The following is a 22,160-nucleotide window of genomic DNA, read 5'->3' as shown; positions in this document are numbered from 1 at the left end:
TGTTACAGAATAAATTAAAATCGTCAGGGGATAACACAAGAGTTGAATTTCACTTTAATGGCTTGTTGTGACGTAATACAACGCCGTAACACCTTGAACTTTGGAAACAATTATTTTTGTACACCTCGGTATCACATCGCGAGGTAATGAGGCAGTTCAGAGCTACGGGAAATCGGATATAAAAATGTTTTCATACACACCGTAAAAATTAGACCATTTGATTGTACGGCGAAGTTCCACGAAAATTTACGAAATGAATGAAAACGGTTTTTAAAAAATGAACAATTTTTCACTATTTTTATTATTAGAGGCGAGGGTCAGTGCTACGCAAGCTCCTGACGTCACTGCGACCTTTAACGAACTATTGTGACATGTCTCCGTAAATAGTTCTCGCCCTCCAAGCCGGGTCTATCTGTGCGGAAGGCGAGAATTTACATTTTGCTAAATCTCCCCCTCCAAGCCCAAATCCGTATTGTAATGGACATCAGAACAGATATCCAGAAGCTACGTTAAGAAGTAATTTTTTTTTAAATATTTTACCAACTAAAAATTTTCTTTGTTCTAAATATTTTCTTAAATATGCTAATACATATTTTTTTTTTGTGTTAACGTAACCTGTATATATATTTTTTGTCTCTTATGGGCTATAATTTTATTTCTATTTCTGTAATATTATTTTTATTTATGGAAAACATATTCAATAACCATATTTGCCGCAACAAATCGGTTTGTTAGAACAGGCATTTGCCCATATAAAGGTAATATGGAAGTCTACGCATCTACAGGGCTTATGACCTGTCAATGGCTGGTTTAAGTGGCCACTTTACTTCTATATTACCTTTTCTTAAAAGTTCTTCATCTCTGTTGTAATATGTTAATATAAAAAGCTCCCCAGGGAGTTGAATCCAGTCCTTGTCTCCAAAATTTGGACAAACTCAAAATATTGTTGATAAATCCACCTGGTCCATGAAGAAGTATAGAAATTGAAAAAATAACATTTTCAGGCGTTGCCTAGTATGTAGGTGAAATAATTCAATTAGATGAATCTCACCCGCATAAATAAAGGTTTCGGCTCTTTAACTTCACAAACATCAACAGATGAAAGAATTGAAGGAATAAAGATGTTCAAATATGGGTAGAATTGTGAATGTTACACTTTCATTTTCAGGTCATAAGCCGTGTAGATGCCTAGACTTCTATATTACTTTCTCTAAAATGTTCTTAGCTCTGTTGTAATATGTTAATATAAACGGCTCCCCAGGGAGTTGAATCCAGTCCTTGTCTACAAAAATTTGGACAAACTCAAAATATTGTTCTTTTTACATTTTGTTATATTATTTTACTAACATACTTGTGGTTTAACTTAAGCTGGCGCGTTCAGACAATTCACACTAACGCATTTAAAATCTACAGGATGTTGATTTAAAAAAATGTTGTATTAAATTTTAACCAAATGTGCTATCGTTTTTTAATATTCGGTGTTGGATTAGAGGGTTGTGTATATGAAAAAAAAGTACAATGGGTTAAGAAAATGTAATATTCATTTACAATAATACTTTGTTTCATTATTTTATATTTTTCAAATCATTTTGAAAATGTTGCATTTTACTAATTTCAAGTGAAACTTAAGTGTATAAATATATTTTATTCTTCAATTAATATTAAACTATGTACTTACTTATATATATATTTTTTAAATGCAATGTAACCTGCAGACAAGCTTCGGCTTTGCGGGAACAAAAATACAATTATGTATGTTATTTATTTGTTACAGCCATTGTCAGGTCATAAGCCGTGTAGATGCCTAGACTTCTATATTACCTTTTCTTAAATGTTCTTCATCTCTGTTGTAATATGTTCATATAGGAACCGATTGCCACATTAGGCATACTAATATTTCCGGCTTGCCGACCCTTTATGTACTGAGCCTACTCCTAGTACAAGCAAAATTTGTAATGTTTTGCGAGTGTTTTCTGTTCCATTTTGTAAAATATGAAATGTGTGTATTAATAAATAAAAAATAGTCAATATTTTGTAAATAATAAAATGAATGTTATTTATTTTTTATATTTCACAGTATTTATGGGCGGAACGCGCCTGCTAGAAACTAGAAACCCCCTTAGGCCCGAATGAGTTAATATTTGCTCTTGGTATTTTATGTCATTTTTAATTCTGCGATGAGTTTGAGAAAATCAAATGACTTAACTCCAGTCTGGAATATGTTAGGTGGGATTACGGGCCGACCCAAATACAACATCCTATTGCCAATTACCATAATTACAACAGGAAATTGGATCCATCATGCTGAATCTACTTCCAAATTATCTCCATCTGTCGCTTTTGCATTATGGAACAAAATTCAAGATGCGTTAATAATGCGCATAGATAAAAAAATGCATTATTCATTGATTTAGATAACCGGCGATAGGATTTTCACAATGGTGTCTTTAGAGTAGAACTCTGTTCAAACAAGTTAAATCACATATCATTTTATTTTATTTATTTAATTCTTTGTACATAATGTAGTGAAGAAGCTTTTTTGCGCTTTTGTTGATTTGCAAAAAGCATTTGATCGAGTTGATAGGAAAAAAATATGGATGGTTCTATCGGAGTATGGAGTGAGTGACAACCTTGTCCGCGCTATTGCTTCTTTGTACAAAGATAGTGTAGCGTGTGTAAGGGTAAATGGGTCATTAACTTCCTGGTTTGACATCCCTAAAGGAGTCAAACGGGGATGTGTAATGTCACCGTGGTTATTCAACATATACACTACACAAATTAAAGTTTTTAGTTCCTCTCTCCACACTAAGATTAGTATATTTGTCTCTGGGAGAATCTATAATAAGATACGGGATCACTGCTTGGGGACATTCTTGTTCAACAAACATTAAATATGTACAAAATGTTCAAAATGCACTTGTCAAATTGATTGCACCCAATTATGTATACAATCAGAGGAATAATACCCCATTTATGTATGATAAATTAAATGTTTTACCAGTTAAGGGTATTTTATGGAGCAAAATTGTTATCCAACAGATGTTCAGCTCGATATATAAAAATAAATTAGAACACAGCTATCTAACAAGATTTACATCTGTTGATGGCCTAGTAGTACCAAAATTTAAAAATAAATATGGACAACGTACGTTGGATTATATTGTTCCAAAAGTATTTAATTTGTTGCCACTTGACATGAAAACATGTCATAGTAAAAATAAAATTAAGTTTCTATTACGTAAGTGGTTAGTAGATAAAACGTTCCTATATTGATTTATTATTTATGTAATATTTATGTAATACATTTTTTAAATTTTTTAATATTTTTTACTTATTATTATTTTTTTACATATATACATATTTTGAAAAAAAAAAAAAAATTTTATCCCTCATTAATTACATTTTTGTTATTTTCTTGGGTTAACCTTTCTTTTCTTTTATTACTTTCTTACTTTCTTATTTCATTTACAAATGTAAAATGTTAGATCTTAATTTTAATATGTACTTTTAATTTTCTTACTATTTTTTTTTTTTTCTGTAGATATGAATTGAAATTCTAGATTTACTTTACCTTGTTTAATTTATTTTTTTATCTTGTTTTGATTACATTTATGAGCACACACTATTTATATATGTGTCTATTATTTTTTTTTTTTTCTTATATTTAAAATATATTTAAGTGAATTACTATTCTTTAATTTTAATTGTATTATTTTACTCTATTTTCTTACTAAAAAAAAAAAAAAAATCTTTAAACTATTTTTATGTTTATTATTTTATACGTATACAGTATTATGTCTGTACTCTTCTTATTTGATTATTAATTAAAACTAATGTCTGAGCACCCGATGACAAACTATTATTGAATAGTTTATCGGGACAAAATATATCTTAATACTTTGTTTTCTTTATAATGTATTATAATGTAATAATATGTATATTTTATTGAATAAAGACTCTAAAAAAAAAAAAAAAAAAAAAAAATACATGGATAAATGTATGAAAGAATTGAAAAGTATGGATGTGGGAGCGAAAATGAGTAATCTAATTGTCAGTTGCCTTCTGTACGCCGATGACGCAGTCCTCCTAGCTGACAGCGAAGAGGAACTGCAATCCTTGGTTACAAAGGTTTACGAAGTGTGCAAGGAGAGTGATTTGCTAATGAATGTGCAAAAGTCGAACGTCATGGTCTTTGAAAGAAATGTAACTATGACTGAATGCAAGATTGTAGTAAATGGAGATAGTTTGAAACAGGTCGAAGAATTTGTATATCTGGGTAGTATGTTTACTAGAGATGGAAATATGGACAAGGTTATTGAAAGGAGGGTTAGTGCCGGTAACAGAGTTAATGGTGCCTTAAAGTCTGTCGTAGCAAATAAGTGTCTATCGCAAGAGGCTAAATTAGCAGTTCATAATGGAGTTCTGGTACCAACCCTAATGTATGGAAGCGAAGCATGGAGTTAGAAAAAAAGGGACGAAAGTAGACTGAATGCTGTTGAAATGCGATCCCTCAGGCGAATGTGCGGAAAAACAATGTATGATAGGTGTCCTAATATCGAAATTAGAGCAGAATGCAAGGCTGAGTTAAGCATTATCGACAAAATGAAGAAAGGTCTTTTGCGATGGTTCGGTCATGTGGAGCGAATGAATGATGAAAGAACGGCTAAAAAGATTTATGATGCGAATGTGTCTGGTTGTAGAAGTCGAGGAAGGCCGAGAAAGACATGGCATGATCAAGTACAACAAATTCTTGAAAGTGGTCATGTGAAAAGTCGGAATAATCGACGTGCGTGCATGAGAAGATGTATGAATGTGAAGGAAGCAAAGGAAGTGTGCCAGGACAGAGTGGTGTGGCGTTCTATCCTCTCTGCCTACCCCTCCGGGAAATGGCGTGATGGTTAGTTAGTTAGTTAGTTAGTTGCATAATGTCAAGTGAACATTGGCGGGCTTATAGAATAAAAGTTACAATACGTCTGGTTATATTGATTCAGTTTATACATTTATACCTTGAGGTGATTGTCACAAAAATGGCGCTGTACAAATTATCCAACTATGTATATATTTATTTATCATTAGAAATCATAGTCTTTATATAAATTCAAGGTACAAAAGAACAATTTAAAAAAGTAAGACTAATTACAGATTTCATACTAATTTATTATGAATGCAGAGGAGAGGGGAAAAATAATTGAATTTCAAAAAAGTAAAAATATGAATATTAAATAAAAAGTACATAAAAGGGAGAAGACATTGTATGGCTCCAATTCCACGTTTCTCCCTCTCTCTCTGCTTCCATGAACATTTATATTTCTTTGTAAAAATTCACAACAATAATTAATTAGATGCAGGTAGTAAATGTACATATGAATAAGTATAAATTAAGAGTTGAAATCAAAAGTTAAAATTAAAATCAAAAGTTGAAGTTAAAATTAAAATTAAAAAGTTAAAGTTGAAAGTTAAAATTAAAAGTTAGAATTAAGAATTAAAATTAAAAAGTAAAAATTGAAAGTTAAAATTAAAAGTTAAAATTAAGAATTAAAATTAAAAAGTTAAAATCGAAAGTTGAAATTAAAAGATAAAATTAAGAATTAAAATTAAAAAGTTAAAATTGAAAGTTAAAATTAAAAGTTAAAGTTAAGAATTAAAATGAAAAAGTTAAAATTGAAAGTTAAAATCAAAAGTTAAAATTAAGAATTAAAATTCAAAAGTTAAAATTGAAAGTTAAAATTAAAAGTTAAAATTAAGAATTAAAATTAAAAAGTTAAAATCGAAAGTTGAAATTAAAAGATAAAATTAAGAATTAAAATTAAAAAGTTAAAATTGAAAGTTAAAATTAAAAGTTAAAATTAAGAATTAAAATGAAAAAGTTAAAATTGAAAGTTAAAATCAAAAGTTAAAATTAAGAATTAAAATTCAAAAGTTAAAATTGAAAGTTAAAATTAAAAGTTAAAATTAAGAATTAAAATTAAAAAGTTAAAATCGAAAGTTGAAATTAAAAGATAAAATTAAGAATTAAAATTAAAAAGTTAAAATTGAAAGTTAAAATTAAAAGTTAAAATTAAGAATTAAAATGAAAAAGTTAAAATTGAAAGTTAAAATCAAAAGTTAAAATTAAGAATTAAAATTCAAAAGTTAAAATTGAAAGTTAAAATTAAAAGTTAAAATTAAGAATTAAAATGAAAAAGTTAAAATTGAAAGTTAAAATTAAAAGTTAAAATTAAGAATTAAAATGAAAAAGTTAAAATTGAAAGTTAAAATCAAAAGTTAAAATTAAGAATTAAAATTCAAAAGTTAAAATTGAAAGTTAAAATTAAAAGTTAAAATTAAGAATTAAAATGAAAAAGTTAAAATTGAAAGTTAAAATTAAAAGTTAAAATTAAGAATTAAAATGAAAAAGTTAAAATTGAAAGTTAAAATCAAAAGTTAAAATTAAGAATTAAAATTCAAAAGTTAAAATTGAAAGTTAAAATTAAAAGTTAAAATTAAGAATTAAAATTTAAAATTTAAAATTGAAAGATAAAATGATAAGTCAAATTAAAAGTTAAAACTCAAGCAGGAGATAAATTTAAAATGTCTTCAACAGATCTGATAAAAATATGGTATTTACAATGTAATATGTCGATGTCACTAAAACTGTCATTACGGGAAATTTGTATTCTTCGAAGAGTGCTATTTTTCATATAATAAGTAATTGAGTTGGGAATGTCGAAGAGTACAGATTGACGAGTTCTACGGACAGGGACTCGATATGAAATGCCTCTAACAATTTCTGGGCTATCAATTAGGTTATTAACATTTTTGTAGAGAAAGCTCATATCCAACATGGTACGGTACGCCGAGTTGCGAGATTTTGAACCTTGTGAAAATTAGCGGACTCAGTCCTACTTGAAAATGAAACATTATTTTTGAAATCTTTTTGTCTAAGAAAATAATTTTGAATACGTTCAATACGATTTTTGTAAGTATTATATTAAGGATTCAAATATATATACATATATATATATATATATACTAGCGGACCCGAAAGACGTTGTCGTGCCCGAACGTTGGCTTGCCTGCTATTATCTTGGAAAAACACTTTTTATCCAGGTACTTGTTTGTGATTTTAATTTCAAATGCAGAGAATAACCCGAAGATGAAGACAATAGAATGTACTTTCCTCACCTTAAGGTTTGTCTCTGCATACGGGTATAAGTAAACCTAAACACATAAAAAATTATAGGTATCTCATATTTTGGTATATTAGGTAGTTTTGAATTAAATATTTAGTCCATCATCATCATCATTCCCTTTCCGCACCTAATGGTGCATAGGGCACTGTTTGGTACACTAATGGCAGCGAATTATAATCATTTTAGTTACACGAAAGTAAGATGGCCAGTTTATCTAAAATAAAACACTTTGTAAATTTACCACACAAGAGTTTAATACATTAAAAATACGACTAGTTTCGGGTAATCAGGATTACCAATCCTCAAAATGTTTTTCCACAAAGTAAATGCTGAAACAATAAATAATATAAGATGACCAGTCTTACGCTTCAGGTGCCAGTCTAGGGGACTATGTTTTTTTTTTTTTAAAACACATTTTTAAATAAATATTTTATGTCAACCATGTCAGAAATCGAACCCGAGACCTCTTTCGTGGTAGGCAAACGCGCTGACCAAGCGCCACCACGAGACCGACTCCATATTTATCAGGATCTCTAAAAATGCCAAAATATTGAATAACCCAAGACTAATATATAAAAAATTCATATGCGAGAAAGAGGTGGGATCTATTAGCTCACTAAACCAGACACATATATAATTTGAATAAAATGGAATGAAATGGTTATTACCATCTACATAAATAGATTTAACACTTCCCTTGCTGTGTTCAAAACTTCCTCGCGTTCCGGTGCTGTGTTCGGTACACATGCAAAAATGAAAGATATAAAATCGAAAAAATAAATATTCATGGGCAATTGCTTTAACCATTTGTATTTTTTTTTTCATAGTCTTTTTTCAATTAAATATACACATCATTACAATATTAAAACATCATAAAGAAAACGAAGTATTAAACTATATTTTGTCCCGATAAACTATTCAATAGATTAAGATACCACCTAGATTAAGCAGAACATCTACAATATTTTATTGTCAAAATTCTCGAACCGTAGCTCAATATAACTCACCTATTGTTAGATTACAGAATACCGGGAATGAATATGCATCACATTTTGATATATTTAGTTTATCTCTGCCTAACTTAAAAAATAAAGTGACCAACATATTTTTATCAAAAAGAGCAAATCATCTTCAGAAGATTGGGTTGGAATAGTTATAATTTTATTGATTAATGTATTTTGTTATTGTATAATTTCTTTAAAATATATATGTATTTCAAGTAATTATTAATGTGTACGTGTACAGTACGAGTATGTTAATATTTCATACTCGATTTTTTTTTAAATATTTTTTTTTAAGCACTCTTTATACCACTTAAATGTAAATGGCAGAAATGCCGTATATAAATAAATAATAGTTTGTCATCGGGTGCTCAAACATGAGTTTTAATTAATAATCAAATAAAAAGAGTACAGACATAATACTGTATAAGTATAAAATAATAAACATAAAAAATTGCTTTACTTGAATATATTTTAAATATAAGAAAAAAATTAAACACATATATAAATAGTGTGGGCTCATAAATGTAATCAAAACAAGATAAAAAAACAAAACAAAGTAAATCCAAAATTTTAATTCCTATCTACAGAAAAAAAAATAATTAGAAAATTACCTATTAAAATTCAGATCTAAAAAATGTAAATAAAATAAAAAAGAAATAAAAGAAAAATAAAAGAAAAGGTTAACCTAAGAAAATAACAAAAATGTATTCAATGAGAGATAAAAAAACGTTAATAATAATAGTCAAAAGCGTTAATATTTTTAATCTAATAGCTAAAACCGGGAAACAATCATAGGCTGACGCTCGCAGCACGAGCAAGAGGATCCCCGTAACAAAGCTCCGAGAGCAACTGAACGCATAACTGGCTTAATGTGGCAGTGGTACAGGCTATGTGCGTGATGCGTGAAATTGTCTCTCTCGCTCGTGAATATACATATAGCATCGAGAGTGAGACGTAAAGAGTCTTTGAGACAGTCGTATATTCGGTACTCTTTTATTTCATCGCCTCGACAATGTTTATCTCCGATTTTCGATAAAATGCTTAGAAAAAAGACGTAATTTGTACTAGCTACACATCACCGGGAGGGGAAAGTTAAAATAAGGAATGATGACTTTTGCCCGTGCGATAATATCTCTTCACAGAGTGTCGAATTTTTGTTATTTCAATGTCTGTTTAACAGCTTGTAACGCAATAATCTTGAAGCAGAATGTAGGAAAGATGAAATATCTCTAGTGGATAGTCACATTGTTCATAAGCCAATACGAAAAAATACGAGTACTAAGATAATATTGAAGAAAACTCTGATCAAACCAATCCTGATACATGCCTCCGAAAATTGGTTTCTAACAAAGAATACTGATGGAACTATTGAAGCTTTCTAAATAGGAATCTTCAGAGTTCTCTATGGCCCTGTGAGAGAAATCAACCATTGGCGTTGTCGCTAAAATAGGGAGCTATATGACATCTATGGAGCGCCTGATGTAATTAACTCCATCAGGTTGAGCGATCGAGGGGGGCTGTCCATATAATTAGAATTGACAACAAAAACCCCATAAAATGCCTGATTGTCGCTGTGCCACATATACGACGAAGGCCAGGAAGGCCCAAAATGCGATGGGTAGACTACATCAGTGCGGATACGGCTTGTTGGAAGTGAGGAACTGGAGAGGAAGGGCTGCAGACCGGCAAGAGTGGAGAAAACTCTTGGATACAGCCAAGGCTGTGATTATGATGATATTCACATTGTTATCAAAAAAAGTTATCATGCGTTTCTTGAAATTGGATTTTGCAACAATGGTGATGTGACGCATTAAAGTAATTAACCAGAATCAATTATCAATTTTCCCATTGCCAAAATAATAATTTGAGAATTTTTCATTGTTCCATAGTCTTGTACAAGACGTAAACTGCAACTAACTACAGGCGTCTAAAGTATATTAAAAAATGATAACTTACAGTTTGCTGACAGAGAATTGTCGACTTGGTTGTCATCCTGGTTGCCTTGGTACATGGGAAGGGCTGCCACGAAACCGGTGCTGGCTAGCATCACCAACGCTGCTGTGAAGAAGGTCACCATCATGATGAGAAGCTTCTATTACGAGTTTGGAAAACGGAAACTGAAACAATCAAATTCATGGAGTTATTTACCACAATTTATGGAGTTAGTTACCACAACTTGGGACTCAATATGGAAAACGAAGCCTATGACTGTTAAGCTAGGGTTTCCTAGGACAGTGGTGCCCGTATCTTAACGGCTGTAGTGAACGGTGATGCGGTGGACAGCCGTCGTAACGTCGACTAGAGGAGGGGTTTCCTAGAGAAACGGTGTTAAATGGTGTTGATAACACCGTTTTCCTAGGAAACCACTCTCTAGGCACCGTTACGACGGCTGTCCACCGCATCACCGTTCACTACGGCCGTTAAGACGCGGGCACCGCTGTCCTAGGAAACCCTAGCTTTACAGAAACTTAACACTTTGAGCACCTGCCGAATACACATAGAATTTACCCCGTGCCCGGCCCATTTTTGTGAAATTTCATGCTCGGTGAAGGGTTTCATAAAAGTGTAATAATTGTGAAAATACTGGGTTAAATCAATTAAAACTTCTCAGATTTATTTGAAATAATTAAATAAGAATTTTTTATGATAGTTTTACCAACATTGGCCTTTATGGAGAGCCACATTGCGCATTGCAATGTCCGCACATATACAGGGCCTCACTCCTTGTTTTGTCCTACAAAGCACAATAGGATACAAATCCTGGATCCGTGTAAACACGTGATTGTAATAACCATGCGTTGTGTCCCGGTCTCGTGTTTTCACGTGGTTTACCAGCAGCAAAAAAGTACTAATAAAAGTCACTAGATGTCAATAAAATGCGCATTTTTAGACAGCTTGTAAACCACGTGAAAACACGGGACCGGGACACAACGCATGGTTACATAATCGCGTGTTTACACGGCTCCGGGATACAAAGTGTTAAAAAGGTTAAAAAGATTCTAAAACAATTTTTCATGCGTTTTTCGAATTTACTTTTCAAATTTTTAGTTTTAGGTTAGAAATGTCAGAAATTTGATTTTTTTAAGGTATAATGCAGGTACAAAATGACATAATTGATTTACAAAATATATTATTATTCTGTTTTGCCTGTATATTATCCCAACTAATAAATAAATCATGTTATTTGATAATTAACATTCATTTAAGCATGGAAAACTGTATGAAAGAGATATAATGTATGGGTTTTGAAGGAAATATTATTAATTTTTCAGTACGCTGATGATGCATTTCTTTTAGCAAGCAGCAAGGAGGATTTGCAAGAAATAGTCTATAGAATGTATGATGTATACCTGTGCCTCGATTATGATGGGAAGATAAAGACGTCATACCTTCACCTTTACGGTATAGTTAAAGATAAATTCTCTCCCGATTACGACGATATACTACCGACCCCCCACTTTCAAGTTTTGGGTAGGTACATCGATGTTAAACAAGTGGAAGCGTACGTCACGGTACACATATCTACGCTCTAAAATGACATAGCTTCAGTATGATGTCGTAGTTGAAGATAAAATTTTATCTACCGAGATAACTAAGATATACTACCGATCCCCCCACCATCAAGTTTTTATGTAAGTACGTCGGTTTATACCGACGGGTCTACAACCCCTCGATACGTTTATCTACGCATTAAAAGTGCGCAGAAAAAAAATTTGTGTCACTGAGCGATTTTACCTTTGATAACGGTTTACTTAAATTGTAATTCGTTTTGAGGTTGGCAATTTTTTTTACTGATCTGGATTTTTATAATTGTATTTATGTGGAAAACTGTTATTTTATGTTTTTTTATAATGTTGTGTATATTTTTTTGTATTGCTGTTGTTTTTCTGAATAAACAAAATTAAATTAAATTTTAATTAAACTAAAAGCCTATTTAAAATATAAGAGAGAAAAACGTAAATTTTGAAGTCGAATTAAATTCTGACATAACTGTCAGTTTCCGAAACGAGATGCTAGATGCAAAAAAAAATATAGCTAGATTCTGGCCTATTGACATATAAGAGTATCCAGGCGTAAGAAAGTTGCTACTATACAAAAATATTTCGTTCGTCAAAAGTCTTATAAAAATCATGTACAAGCGAGCATTTTTGCTTGAATTGTGATTTATTGGAGTTTATAATCGATTTGAAGTGGGCTCTATCACAAAAACAAGGCGAAACAATTTTAATTAACAAATTACAACAGGGATGGACGTCTAGGCATTTACAGGGCTTATGACCTGTCATTGGCTGGTTTAAGAGGCCACTTTACACACTGTGTAACAATCACCATTCTGCCCATGTTTGAACACCTACATTTCCTCAACTCTTCCATCTGTTGACTTTTGTGAAGTTAAGGAGCTGAAACTTTTATAATGTGAGTGAGATTCATCCGGCTGAACCAAATCACCTAATAGGCAACGCCTGAAAACAATTTTCCAATTTTCATACTTCTTCTTTTACCAGGTAGTTCATTCAACAATGTTTGAGTATGTCCAAATGCTTGCAGACTGGCTGTATTTTCTCTCTAGGGAATTATTCATATTTTAATTTATTTCAACAGAGAGGGAAAATATTATTGAGAAGGGAATATGGACGTCCAGGCATTTAACTTAAACAGCCAATGACAGGTCATAAGCCCTGTAAATGCCTGGATGTCCATATTCCCTTCTCAATAATATTTTCCCTCTTTGTTGAAATAAATTAGAACATGAATAATTCCCTAGGGAGGAAATCCAGCCAGTCTGCAAGCATTTGGACATACTAAAACATTGTTGAAATCTAGACATTTTTGAATGGCTCACAGTCATTGGCTGGTTCAATTTGCCACTTTACACATTATTTAATAAAAAAATATCATACACTTACTTTTTTTCCTCAAAAAGCACTATCGCAAAAAAAAAAATTTGTTAATTATAAATATTTATTTATCACAGTTGTATTTTGGTGTCGAAATCAGAATCTTTCTAAATACTCGAATTTAAAATTTGTTGAATTAAATTCTAGAACATTATTTTTTTTTTAAACTTTTTAAAATGAGTAATGGAATGCGTTCGAAACAAAAATTTAAAATGTAATTCGCGCTAAATGCGACATGTGCTAATGGCGGAATGAAGGCAAACTAAAGTTTGTCTCCCTATAGTAACGGTTTAAATAGGTTCTAAAATATGTTTGAATATTCGAATTTCCCTCGCTTCATATACCTATTGAATATCCAATAATGCTCCTTGTGTTCCTTTTCCGAAGATTTGAAATTCAAAACCGGAACGTGTCTATGTTCCATTATCAAATTTAAATATTATTAATACAGAAGAAACTAAAGTAATGTACAAAAAATAAATATGAAAAAACTTTGTTTTTAACCATTTTTTTTGTATCTGGGAAGCATGTTTTCAAGAGATGGAAGAGTGCAAAAAGATGTTGAAAGGAGAGTGAATGCGGGCAGCAAAATAAACGGAGCACTAAGCACAGTTATTGCTAATAAAAAATATGTCAATCGAAGCTAAACTGGCAGTGCCAACGGAGATTTAGTCCAAACACTTAAGTATGGAACTAGTACAGGATGGATGAAAGCCGAGTAAATGCGATTGAACAGCGATATCTAAGACAAATGTGTGGAAAATCAATGTATGATAGGACTACTAATGATAAAATCCGGCGAAAATGTAAATCTGAGTCGGGTATAATTGATAAAATTAAGAAAAGGTCTCCGAGATGGTTTGGTCATGGATGATGAAAGAATGGTGAAACAAGTGTATATGGCGAAAATGAACGGTAACGTGAGACGAGGACGTCCAAGGAAGTCGTGGCATGATCAGATAAACCAAAATCTTAAGTCTGGTCATGTCAAAAGCAGGCAGAACCAAAGGGCTTGTATGACAAGATGTATTAATGTGAAAAAAGCTAGAGTAGTCCATTTTCTCTGCCTAACCCTACGGGAAAATGGCGTGATGGTAGTAGTAGTAGTAGAAGATTTTCTTTTCTACTGACTGATTTCTAAGCTTCATAAGCTTCTTTAACAAGGTATGATGAGGAAATTCAGTAGTTTTTTTTAAATATTTAATAGACCATTTTTCAACCCGAATATTATAAATGAAAACATGTTTTGAATGCATTGATAGTTATAACATTAGAATTGAAAAATCCGCTCGAAATATGGGTAATATTTTTTACGTTATTCCTGACTTGTGAAAATACCCTTTTATTGATTTTTTACAGTCTAGTAGTGGGCACAACTAGTATTTTTTTATTTCTCGTGTTAAACCTATGGAAATCTCTTCTCACAGTTTTCATAAATATATTGACATGTGACTGTCAATATATTGATTTCTTTAAACTGATCTCTAAGTGATTCTCTAGGATTCATATTGTAAATTGCTCGAACAGCTCTCGTCTTCAGCACAAAAAAGAATCAATATCTGCAGAACTTCCCCACAGCAGTATACCGTAAGACAACGCCGTGGAAGTAAGTGAAATAGACCAACCTAGCTGTTTCTACATCAGTAAGATGTCGAACCTTTTAACAGCTTTGGCTGCAGAACTAAATCTGTTCGATAATCCAGCAAAATGAGACCCCTTCGAATCTAATTTCATGCCCAAGAATACAGAAGTATCAACATCGAGAGCAACCATCGCTTCGGGTCGAAAGCGCTCGTCCAGGTTTCTGGTTCTATTTCACGCATAGAACTGTATTCTTTATCCGCCGGGACACAGTTTTGATTGTCAATTGTCATTGAAGCTTAAAAAAAAAAAAACATTTTAAGACATTACTTTTGAATCATTTTTAGTGTCTAAAAAGTTTACATATTCTTATCTTTAGTGTTTCTTAGAATTGATTTCTAAGAACTTGAAACGATAGAGTTTATAAAGATTTTTCCTTCTTTTAACTGGTTTTTTTTTATCATTTCGATTCATTATACCAAAATCCGAAGCCAGGTGAGGATTATCACTAGAGCCTGGGCACTGCAGATTAAATAAACACCTTGCTGTTAAACTTCAAGATGAAGGTTCTGCCGAGCAGACGATGAAACACCTTCACACATGTTATGTAAATGTGATGCTTTATATCCCAAAAGAAGCCGCATCTTCGGGGATCCATTGGTCAAACCTGAGAATGTGAAAGCACTTGGCCCGTACCTGACGCGGTTTCACTTTTCTTTACACATACATATTTTAATGGCACAAATATTTTGTTACTTCTTCTCTGACGTTCCTCAGTTCTGAGAGGCATGATCGTTGGTACTCTCCCCAGCCATTCCATTGACAATGCGTCTCCATCCTTCACGGCTCTGTGCCATCTTCACAGCTCCACGGTTCGCCCGTGACATTGTTTTCACCTGGTTGATCCATCCAGCTGCAGGTCTGTCTCTGCTTTTTCGTCTTGGCACGCTGCTCGTGATTTTTTAAGACACGTCTAGCTATGTCCAAAGAACTGCAGAATACGTTGCCAGCATATGGCTGATAAGCAAACTTCCACGTTGAGTTCCTGCAGTATGGAAACATTTGTTCTTTTAGCTGTCCATGGGATACTCAGCATTTGACGCCAATACCACATCTCGAAGGCATCTATTCTCTTCTGCTCACGCGATTTAATAGTTCACGTTTCTGCGCCATATGAGAATATTGGAAACACCAGCGTACGCATTACAAACATTTTAGTTTCCTTCAAGATGCCCTGATCTTGCCAAATTTTAATCAATAGGGTATTTTCATAAACTGGGGATATGATTTTTAATGTATTCAGTATTTAAAGAATATTTTTACGATTCGTACCATATTACTATCAAAATCTGAAATGAATGTTTTCATTTATAATTTCCTATTTAAAGTTTGATAGAAATAAAACGGCCCGTAACTGGCCAAAAGGGTTGATGACGTCACGCGTGACTTATATATCCTACGTTCACTCAAATCCTATACTGAGATACTCCGACGCGGGCGGCTTGTGGCTTTTTATTTGTTTTTTCTAGTTAAATTTCGTCTTTTCCTTTGTTTTTTTTTTGTTTTCATTTATAAACTTCCATAGCATTATGACTAAAATTGGTTTTTTACAAGGAAAGTCCGATAACTTGCCCAAAATAGATATAATCATGATGGGTATTTTTTTCTCATCCAATACAAACATTTTAAGTTCGAGTATTGAAATGTAAAGGCCGTAAGGTAAGCAAATATATAATGTTTGCTTCCAGAATGTATTCATTCAGATAGTTGTGTTATTTGCATGTACTATAAATATATTGTTTAGCGTACATTTAATGCAAAAGGGAAGTAACGTGACTTTGACACAACATAATCCATAAAATACCATTGCTTGTAAACATCTCTGTTGCTCGAGTGCGTGTTAATGCCTTTTTTTATTAAATGTGATTTACTTATTAATATATCAGCTAGGGTAAATTACGGAGACAGTGCCATAGATTACATTCAAGTAAAACGGACGGGTGATATTTGAATGGTAAAAGGTCGAGTCACCCCAGCAGAACTTAAAGTTAGAACCAAATCGTACTCGGTGACGTTGATTTGCGATGAAGTCTAGGAAATAATAGATTCTTGCAAGTGTGAAGACTGTCCAGCATCTCAAGGTTAGTTGCCATTTTGTAAATGCAATAAATTTCACAAATAAATAAGGTAGGTTTTCATACAGGAATTTTTTTGTTTTTTTTTTTTTTATTCATATAGAAAACCAACAGTTCCACAAATTATACTAAGTAACATAAGTACAGAAATATAATACAAATATAAACAATAACGTTCAAAAAATAAACTATTTTAGTATTGTAGTACCTGTCAAGCTTTATAAGTGCTAATTTCAGTACCTACTGTTAGTAAATGTTTATAGTCTACAGTCTACACCATAAAATATAGTATTTTGTACTGAACAAGACCTACGGAAAAAAGAATAGTGGTTTGTTTTTTTTAACATCTCGTTTCATAACGTTCAAATGCGTTAAACCATTTTTTCTGCATTTTTTCATTAAGTACTAGGAATGGCGAAAAAAGCTTTATTTTGCGTCTTCACCGTAGGGTTTGTGCGCATCGGAATTAAACAGTACTTGTATCTTATAACTAAAGACATTTTATGCGCGTTAATTAGTTAAAACAACCAATTACAACAAAAACAACACGTAGGCTATACAAATTCGTATGAATTTGTTTGAACGGTCAGTCAAATTCGTAACGCGTGACGTCACAAGCCCATACGGCATCCGAATGTTCGTTTTGGCGCCAATTCAAAGTATCCGTTTTTAAACCGCTCTGAAAAATTAACGCGTGGACATAAAAAAATAAAAACTGTACAGTTACCATCGTATTTTTTTTTTCTATTTTTTTGCAAAATAAAAAAAAAACGTGAAAATACCCTATTGAGTCATGGCGTTTTTTGCGATTAGGATACGACTTTTAATTTCTGATGTGCATTAGAGTGGGCTGATGATGTATGAAGTTTTTTATTTTTTTAGACATGTGGTCTAAAAAGTTATATTTTTAGATCACATTGAACGTAAAAATTATTAAAAAAATATTCCATACTACTTTTGGCCCTCAACCTAGGTTTGAAGTTTATAACTGTCTGAACATTTTGTTAATTATCTTTATTGATAAAATTATATTTTGTTAGTAAAGATATAACTTAATCACGTTACAAATTTGAACACGTTTTTTAACTACCGAAATGCAAAAAAAATACACTCCGCGGAACTAATTCCGTTGAGCGCCTGGAAAATATTGACGAAAACAATGACTCATTAAAACAATGCTACCTATTTATTATAAAACAAAGTGCAACTCGCCCTTAGATGCTTATTAAATAAGGTTTTATGCACGTTATACAATTTAATTAGACTAATTTTCTCACTTAAATACGAAATGACAGCCGGTTTAGCGCATAAAATTGACTTTTTCGAAAATTTCAAGCTCTGGTTGAGGACTAAAAGTAGTATAAAATATTTTTTGTATTACGAGTAATCCAAAATGCAACTTTTTAGACCCCTTTCATTTCTAAATTAGAAAAAAAACTATCGTCCACCCCAATGTGCATGCATAGCCCGCAGATATGAATGAGCAAAAATATTTTTTTTTTGCGCTTTTTCAAAGTCTCGAAGTCGATTTAATGGTTGTAGCATATTGGCTCTTTCAACAATCATAAGCTTTGTTTTAGTTCTGTAGTGATCAGCGTGTTTGCCAACCTCGCAAGAGGTCTTGAGTTTGATTACCGCCATATTTAACATGAAATATTTATTTAAAAAGGTGTTTTTGCATCAGAATATTTCATAGTCCCTAGACTAGCACCTGAAGCGAAAAACTCTCATCATCTTACCTTCAAGAAACAGAAATGATCAAGATAAGCTGCGATTGGAGTACCAATGCAGTGCCCTGTGCACCATTAGATGCGGAAAGGAAATGATGATTATGAATAATGATAAAAGAAATAACGGGGCTGAAACCTGAAATTTTGAGATAGATAAATATTTCAATTTTGGGGGCCATTTTTAACGAGTTGTAAATAACTCACAATTGGAAAATAGGAATAAAGTTGGAGTAGAGTGGGGCTCGAACCTCGAACGCCTGATCCCCGAATCCGAAACGCTAGCCAAGGGATTGAAAACTTAATGGTTGGCTGGTGCTAACGACAGGTTTAAAGCCTTGTTTAATATTCTCGTCTCAAAAATGTTTACCCTCTCTGTCGCAATAAATTTCAATCTCGATGAATCCAGCCGAAAATTCACCCATGTCTACAAACATTTGAACATACTGAAAAAAATATTTATAAATCGCTTAACTACGCAGTGTCCTTGTGAAAATTTCTGAGATTCCGTATTACTTGATATTTTAAGATATTTTTCTTTTTTTGAAAGATAATTAAAAATGTTATTTTTAGGAATGTGAAAATAATGAAATTCTTGCTTGGATTTTGCCTTCTGTAAAGTAATTAATTTACTCTTCATCGATTTTTTTATATTTTTTTTAATAAAATCAATCTTCGTTATTCAAACTTTGAAAGAAAATTAAGACTTATTGTAATACCATGTAAAACATTTAAGTTTGTAAGTGAAAATTCTTGATGGAAGTTCATTATATATATAGTTGAATAATTTATATAGCGCCATTTTTGTGAAAATCACCTCAAGGGCGCTGTACAATTAATAAATATCCCAGTACGTCTTGCAGCTACAGAGCGCATGGACGGTTGGGATTCTAGTTCCTCGTTTTCAATTAAGATCAATCAAAAATTATAACAGATAGGAGCTAGATTACAGGACGTCTTGCAGCTACAGAGCGAATAGACAGTTAGAAATTTAGCCCCCATTTACACATTTTAAAAATTGACAAATAAATTTAGTGTATTAATGATACTAAAAAAATAAAATAATATGAATAGTAAAAAGGAGTAAGATTACAACACGTCTTGCAGCTACTAAGCGCATAGACGATTGGAATTTATTATATAAATAAACGACGAGTGATACTTTAATCCACAAATTTGGAATATCCAGTGACCGGTTTCATCACTTGCGCGACATCTAAAGTAAATATATAAATACTAAAGACTAAAAATATAAATTTTCAAACTCAGGAACTTATCTTCTTAATTGTAACCGCTGTAAAAATACATGCTACGTAAGCCAAACGGGTAGAGCCTTTAAAACACGCATAAAAGAGCACATACAATCATGGTCTAATAACAAAGATAATTAAAATTTTGCCAATCATTTAATATAAAATAAACATTCCTTTGAATTGAAAAATAATGTTAAAATAATTCATATTGCAGCAAAAATAAACCCGACGAAGAATTACTTAATGAACAGATAACACACGTGCATTCTCCATTACTTTACCCATTGTAATATATTTTTACTAATGACTTTTTACCCTTTGTTTTTCAGAAATCATAATTGACAAAAATCACACTCACGAAAGATGGGTCATTAAAAATAAAATAAAATACTTAAACTCATTAAAATAACGTTATATCATCTCATTAGTTAATCCGAAAAAAATTTGATAATGATCCTTAAGATAAAAATAACTTTATTTAATTTACTTTCATATAACTTTGAATTATCTATCCTTACCTCTGTTCTGTATAAATACATTTAACTTTTTAATAAAGATACCAGTCTCGAAGATGTCGCGAAAGCGATGAAACCGGTCACCATTCTACATTCCACCAGTATTTTATGAATACTAAATACTTAAACGCATTAAAATACCATTATATCATCTCATTAGTTAATCCGAAAAAAAATTGATAATGATCCTTAAGATAAAAATAACTTTATTTAATTTACTTTCATATAACTTTGAATTATCTATCCTTACCTCTGTTTTGTATAAATACATTTAACTTTTTAATAAAGATACCAGTCTCGAAGATGTCGCGAAAGCGATGAAACCGGTCACTGGATATTCCAAATTTGTGGATTAAAGTATCACTCGTATTTTATTTATTTAATAAACTAGCGGACCCGACAGACGTTGTCCTGCCTGAACGTCGGCTTGCCTGCTTGGAAAAATACTTTTCATCTAGGTACTTGTTTGTGGATTAATTCCAAAACTAAAAATTGATGATATTTAAAAAGTATTGAATTTAAGTAGGTACTTGTTTATGGTTGAATTCCAAAACATAAAATAAATATTTTTTCAGATATGACATTCTTTTTGCAAACGTCAAACTCCGGTCGTCTCACCAACAGAGGGAAGTACCTTTGTAGGAATACGATTTTTAAAAATGTGAATTTAATATTATTTTGGTGTCACCAAAAATCCTATAAAATGAGTACAAATTATAAGGAATTTAATTTAAGAAGAATCTAATTTAGATCCACAAAAAACAAATGCTGTTTGTTAACATTGAAAAACAAACGTCTTTTATACACAAAAAATAACATTTTGCCATTTTTTTGCAAATGCATTCTCCTCGAATGCAACTCTGGTAGTAGATGAATAAAACATTTATGCTTCTCACTTCTTTTTTAGATATTAGATTGAAAATTTCTACGAACATGCACAGCGCGAAGATCTATATTTATCTGAAAACCGCACGTAAATCGGTTAAGCCGTTTAGGAGAAGTACGGTGATATCACAAGTACGGAGGAATTATATATATAAAGATAATACCATGTTCTTACGTATCGTACTTATCGTATTACATTTTTTCTTAACAAAGCCGTATAGCAACACTCATATGTCAATTTGACAGTTGTTTAGCACCAAAAATTGTGAATTATAGTTTATTTATCCTTTCGGAGCTCATATATTCGTTGGTGTTGCTATACGGCTTTTTTTTCTCAATAAAGGACTTATTTTATAAATTGCTTGCATATAAACAGTGTTTTTGAGTTGGTTTAAATCATGGATATCTTGCCGAGGAAAAGGGAAAAGATTATAACCTTAAGTGAACATAAATCAATGACTCAGAGAAGATTACAAATGAATGTTTTGTGAGTCAGAGAGCAGTCAGCCAGATTATTAAGCTGAAAAGAGAAAAAGGGTCAGTTGAAGCAAAGAGAATCGGGATTTTTTTTATTTTTTATTTTTTTATTTATTGGGGATATCAACAGTAATACATGTAATACAAATATAACAAATAACATATACAGAGAATAAAACCAATGACAGATATCCACAGAAATACATTAAATACACGTACAATACATACTAGTGTGTTTGTGTGAGTGTAAGTGAATGAGAGGGTGGGTGTGTGGGTGTTATATTGGAAAGAGGGTGTCAGGTATCGAAAATATAAATATATTTAAAATATTAAGAATTAGAGATAAAATTTAATAAAACAAAATAAAACTTTATTATTGAAACTAAGTATAAGACAAAAAAGTATGTTTTAAGACGCGCATTTTAAATGTAATTTTTTTACTATCAAATGGATCAATAAGGGGAAAGTTCAAATTATATTCACTAGCAAAACGTATAAGTGGAGAGTTCTGGG

At 31.7% G+C, this 22,160-nt stretch overlaps 1 protein-coding gene across 2 annotated transcripts in view; it reads right to left on the bottom strand.

Annotated features, from left to right (window-relative positions):
- ImpL2 (Ecdysone-inducible gene L2) overlaps positions 1 to 22,160 on the bottom strand; it is a 79,999-nt gene that overhangs the window by 25,289 nt on the left and 32,550 nt on the right. For both annotated transcript variants that reach the window (XM_088237786.1, XM_088237787.1), the window contains exon 2: positions 10,133 to 10,293. In XM_088237786.1, coding sequence (XP_088093912.1) covers positions 10,133 to 10,256 — 124 coding nt within the window. In that variant the 5' untranslated portion in view covers positions 10,257 to 10,293. The remainder of the gene's footprint in view (positions 1 to 10,132; positions 10,294 to 22,160) is intronic.

The sequence above is a fragment of the Micrasema longulum genome, unplaced genomic scaffold (genome assembly GCF_059751315.1).
Source record: "Micrasema longulum isolate JH-2025_06_02 unplaced genomic scaffold, ASM5975131v1 h1tg001783l, whole genome shotgun sequence".
NCBI classification, from domain to species: domain Eukaryota; kingdom Metazoa; phylum Arthropoda; class Insecta; order Trichoptera; family Brachycentridae; genus Micrasema; species Micrasema longulum.
This window is presented reverse-complemented; position numbering and strand designations above follow the sequence as displayed.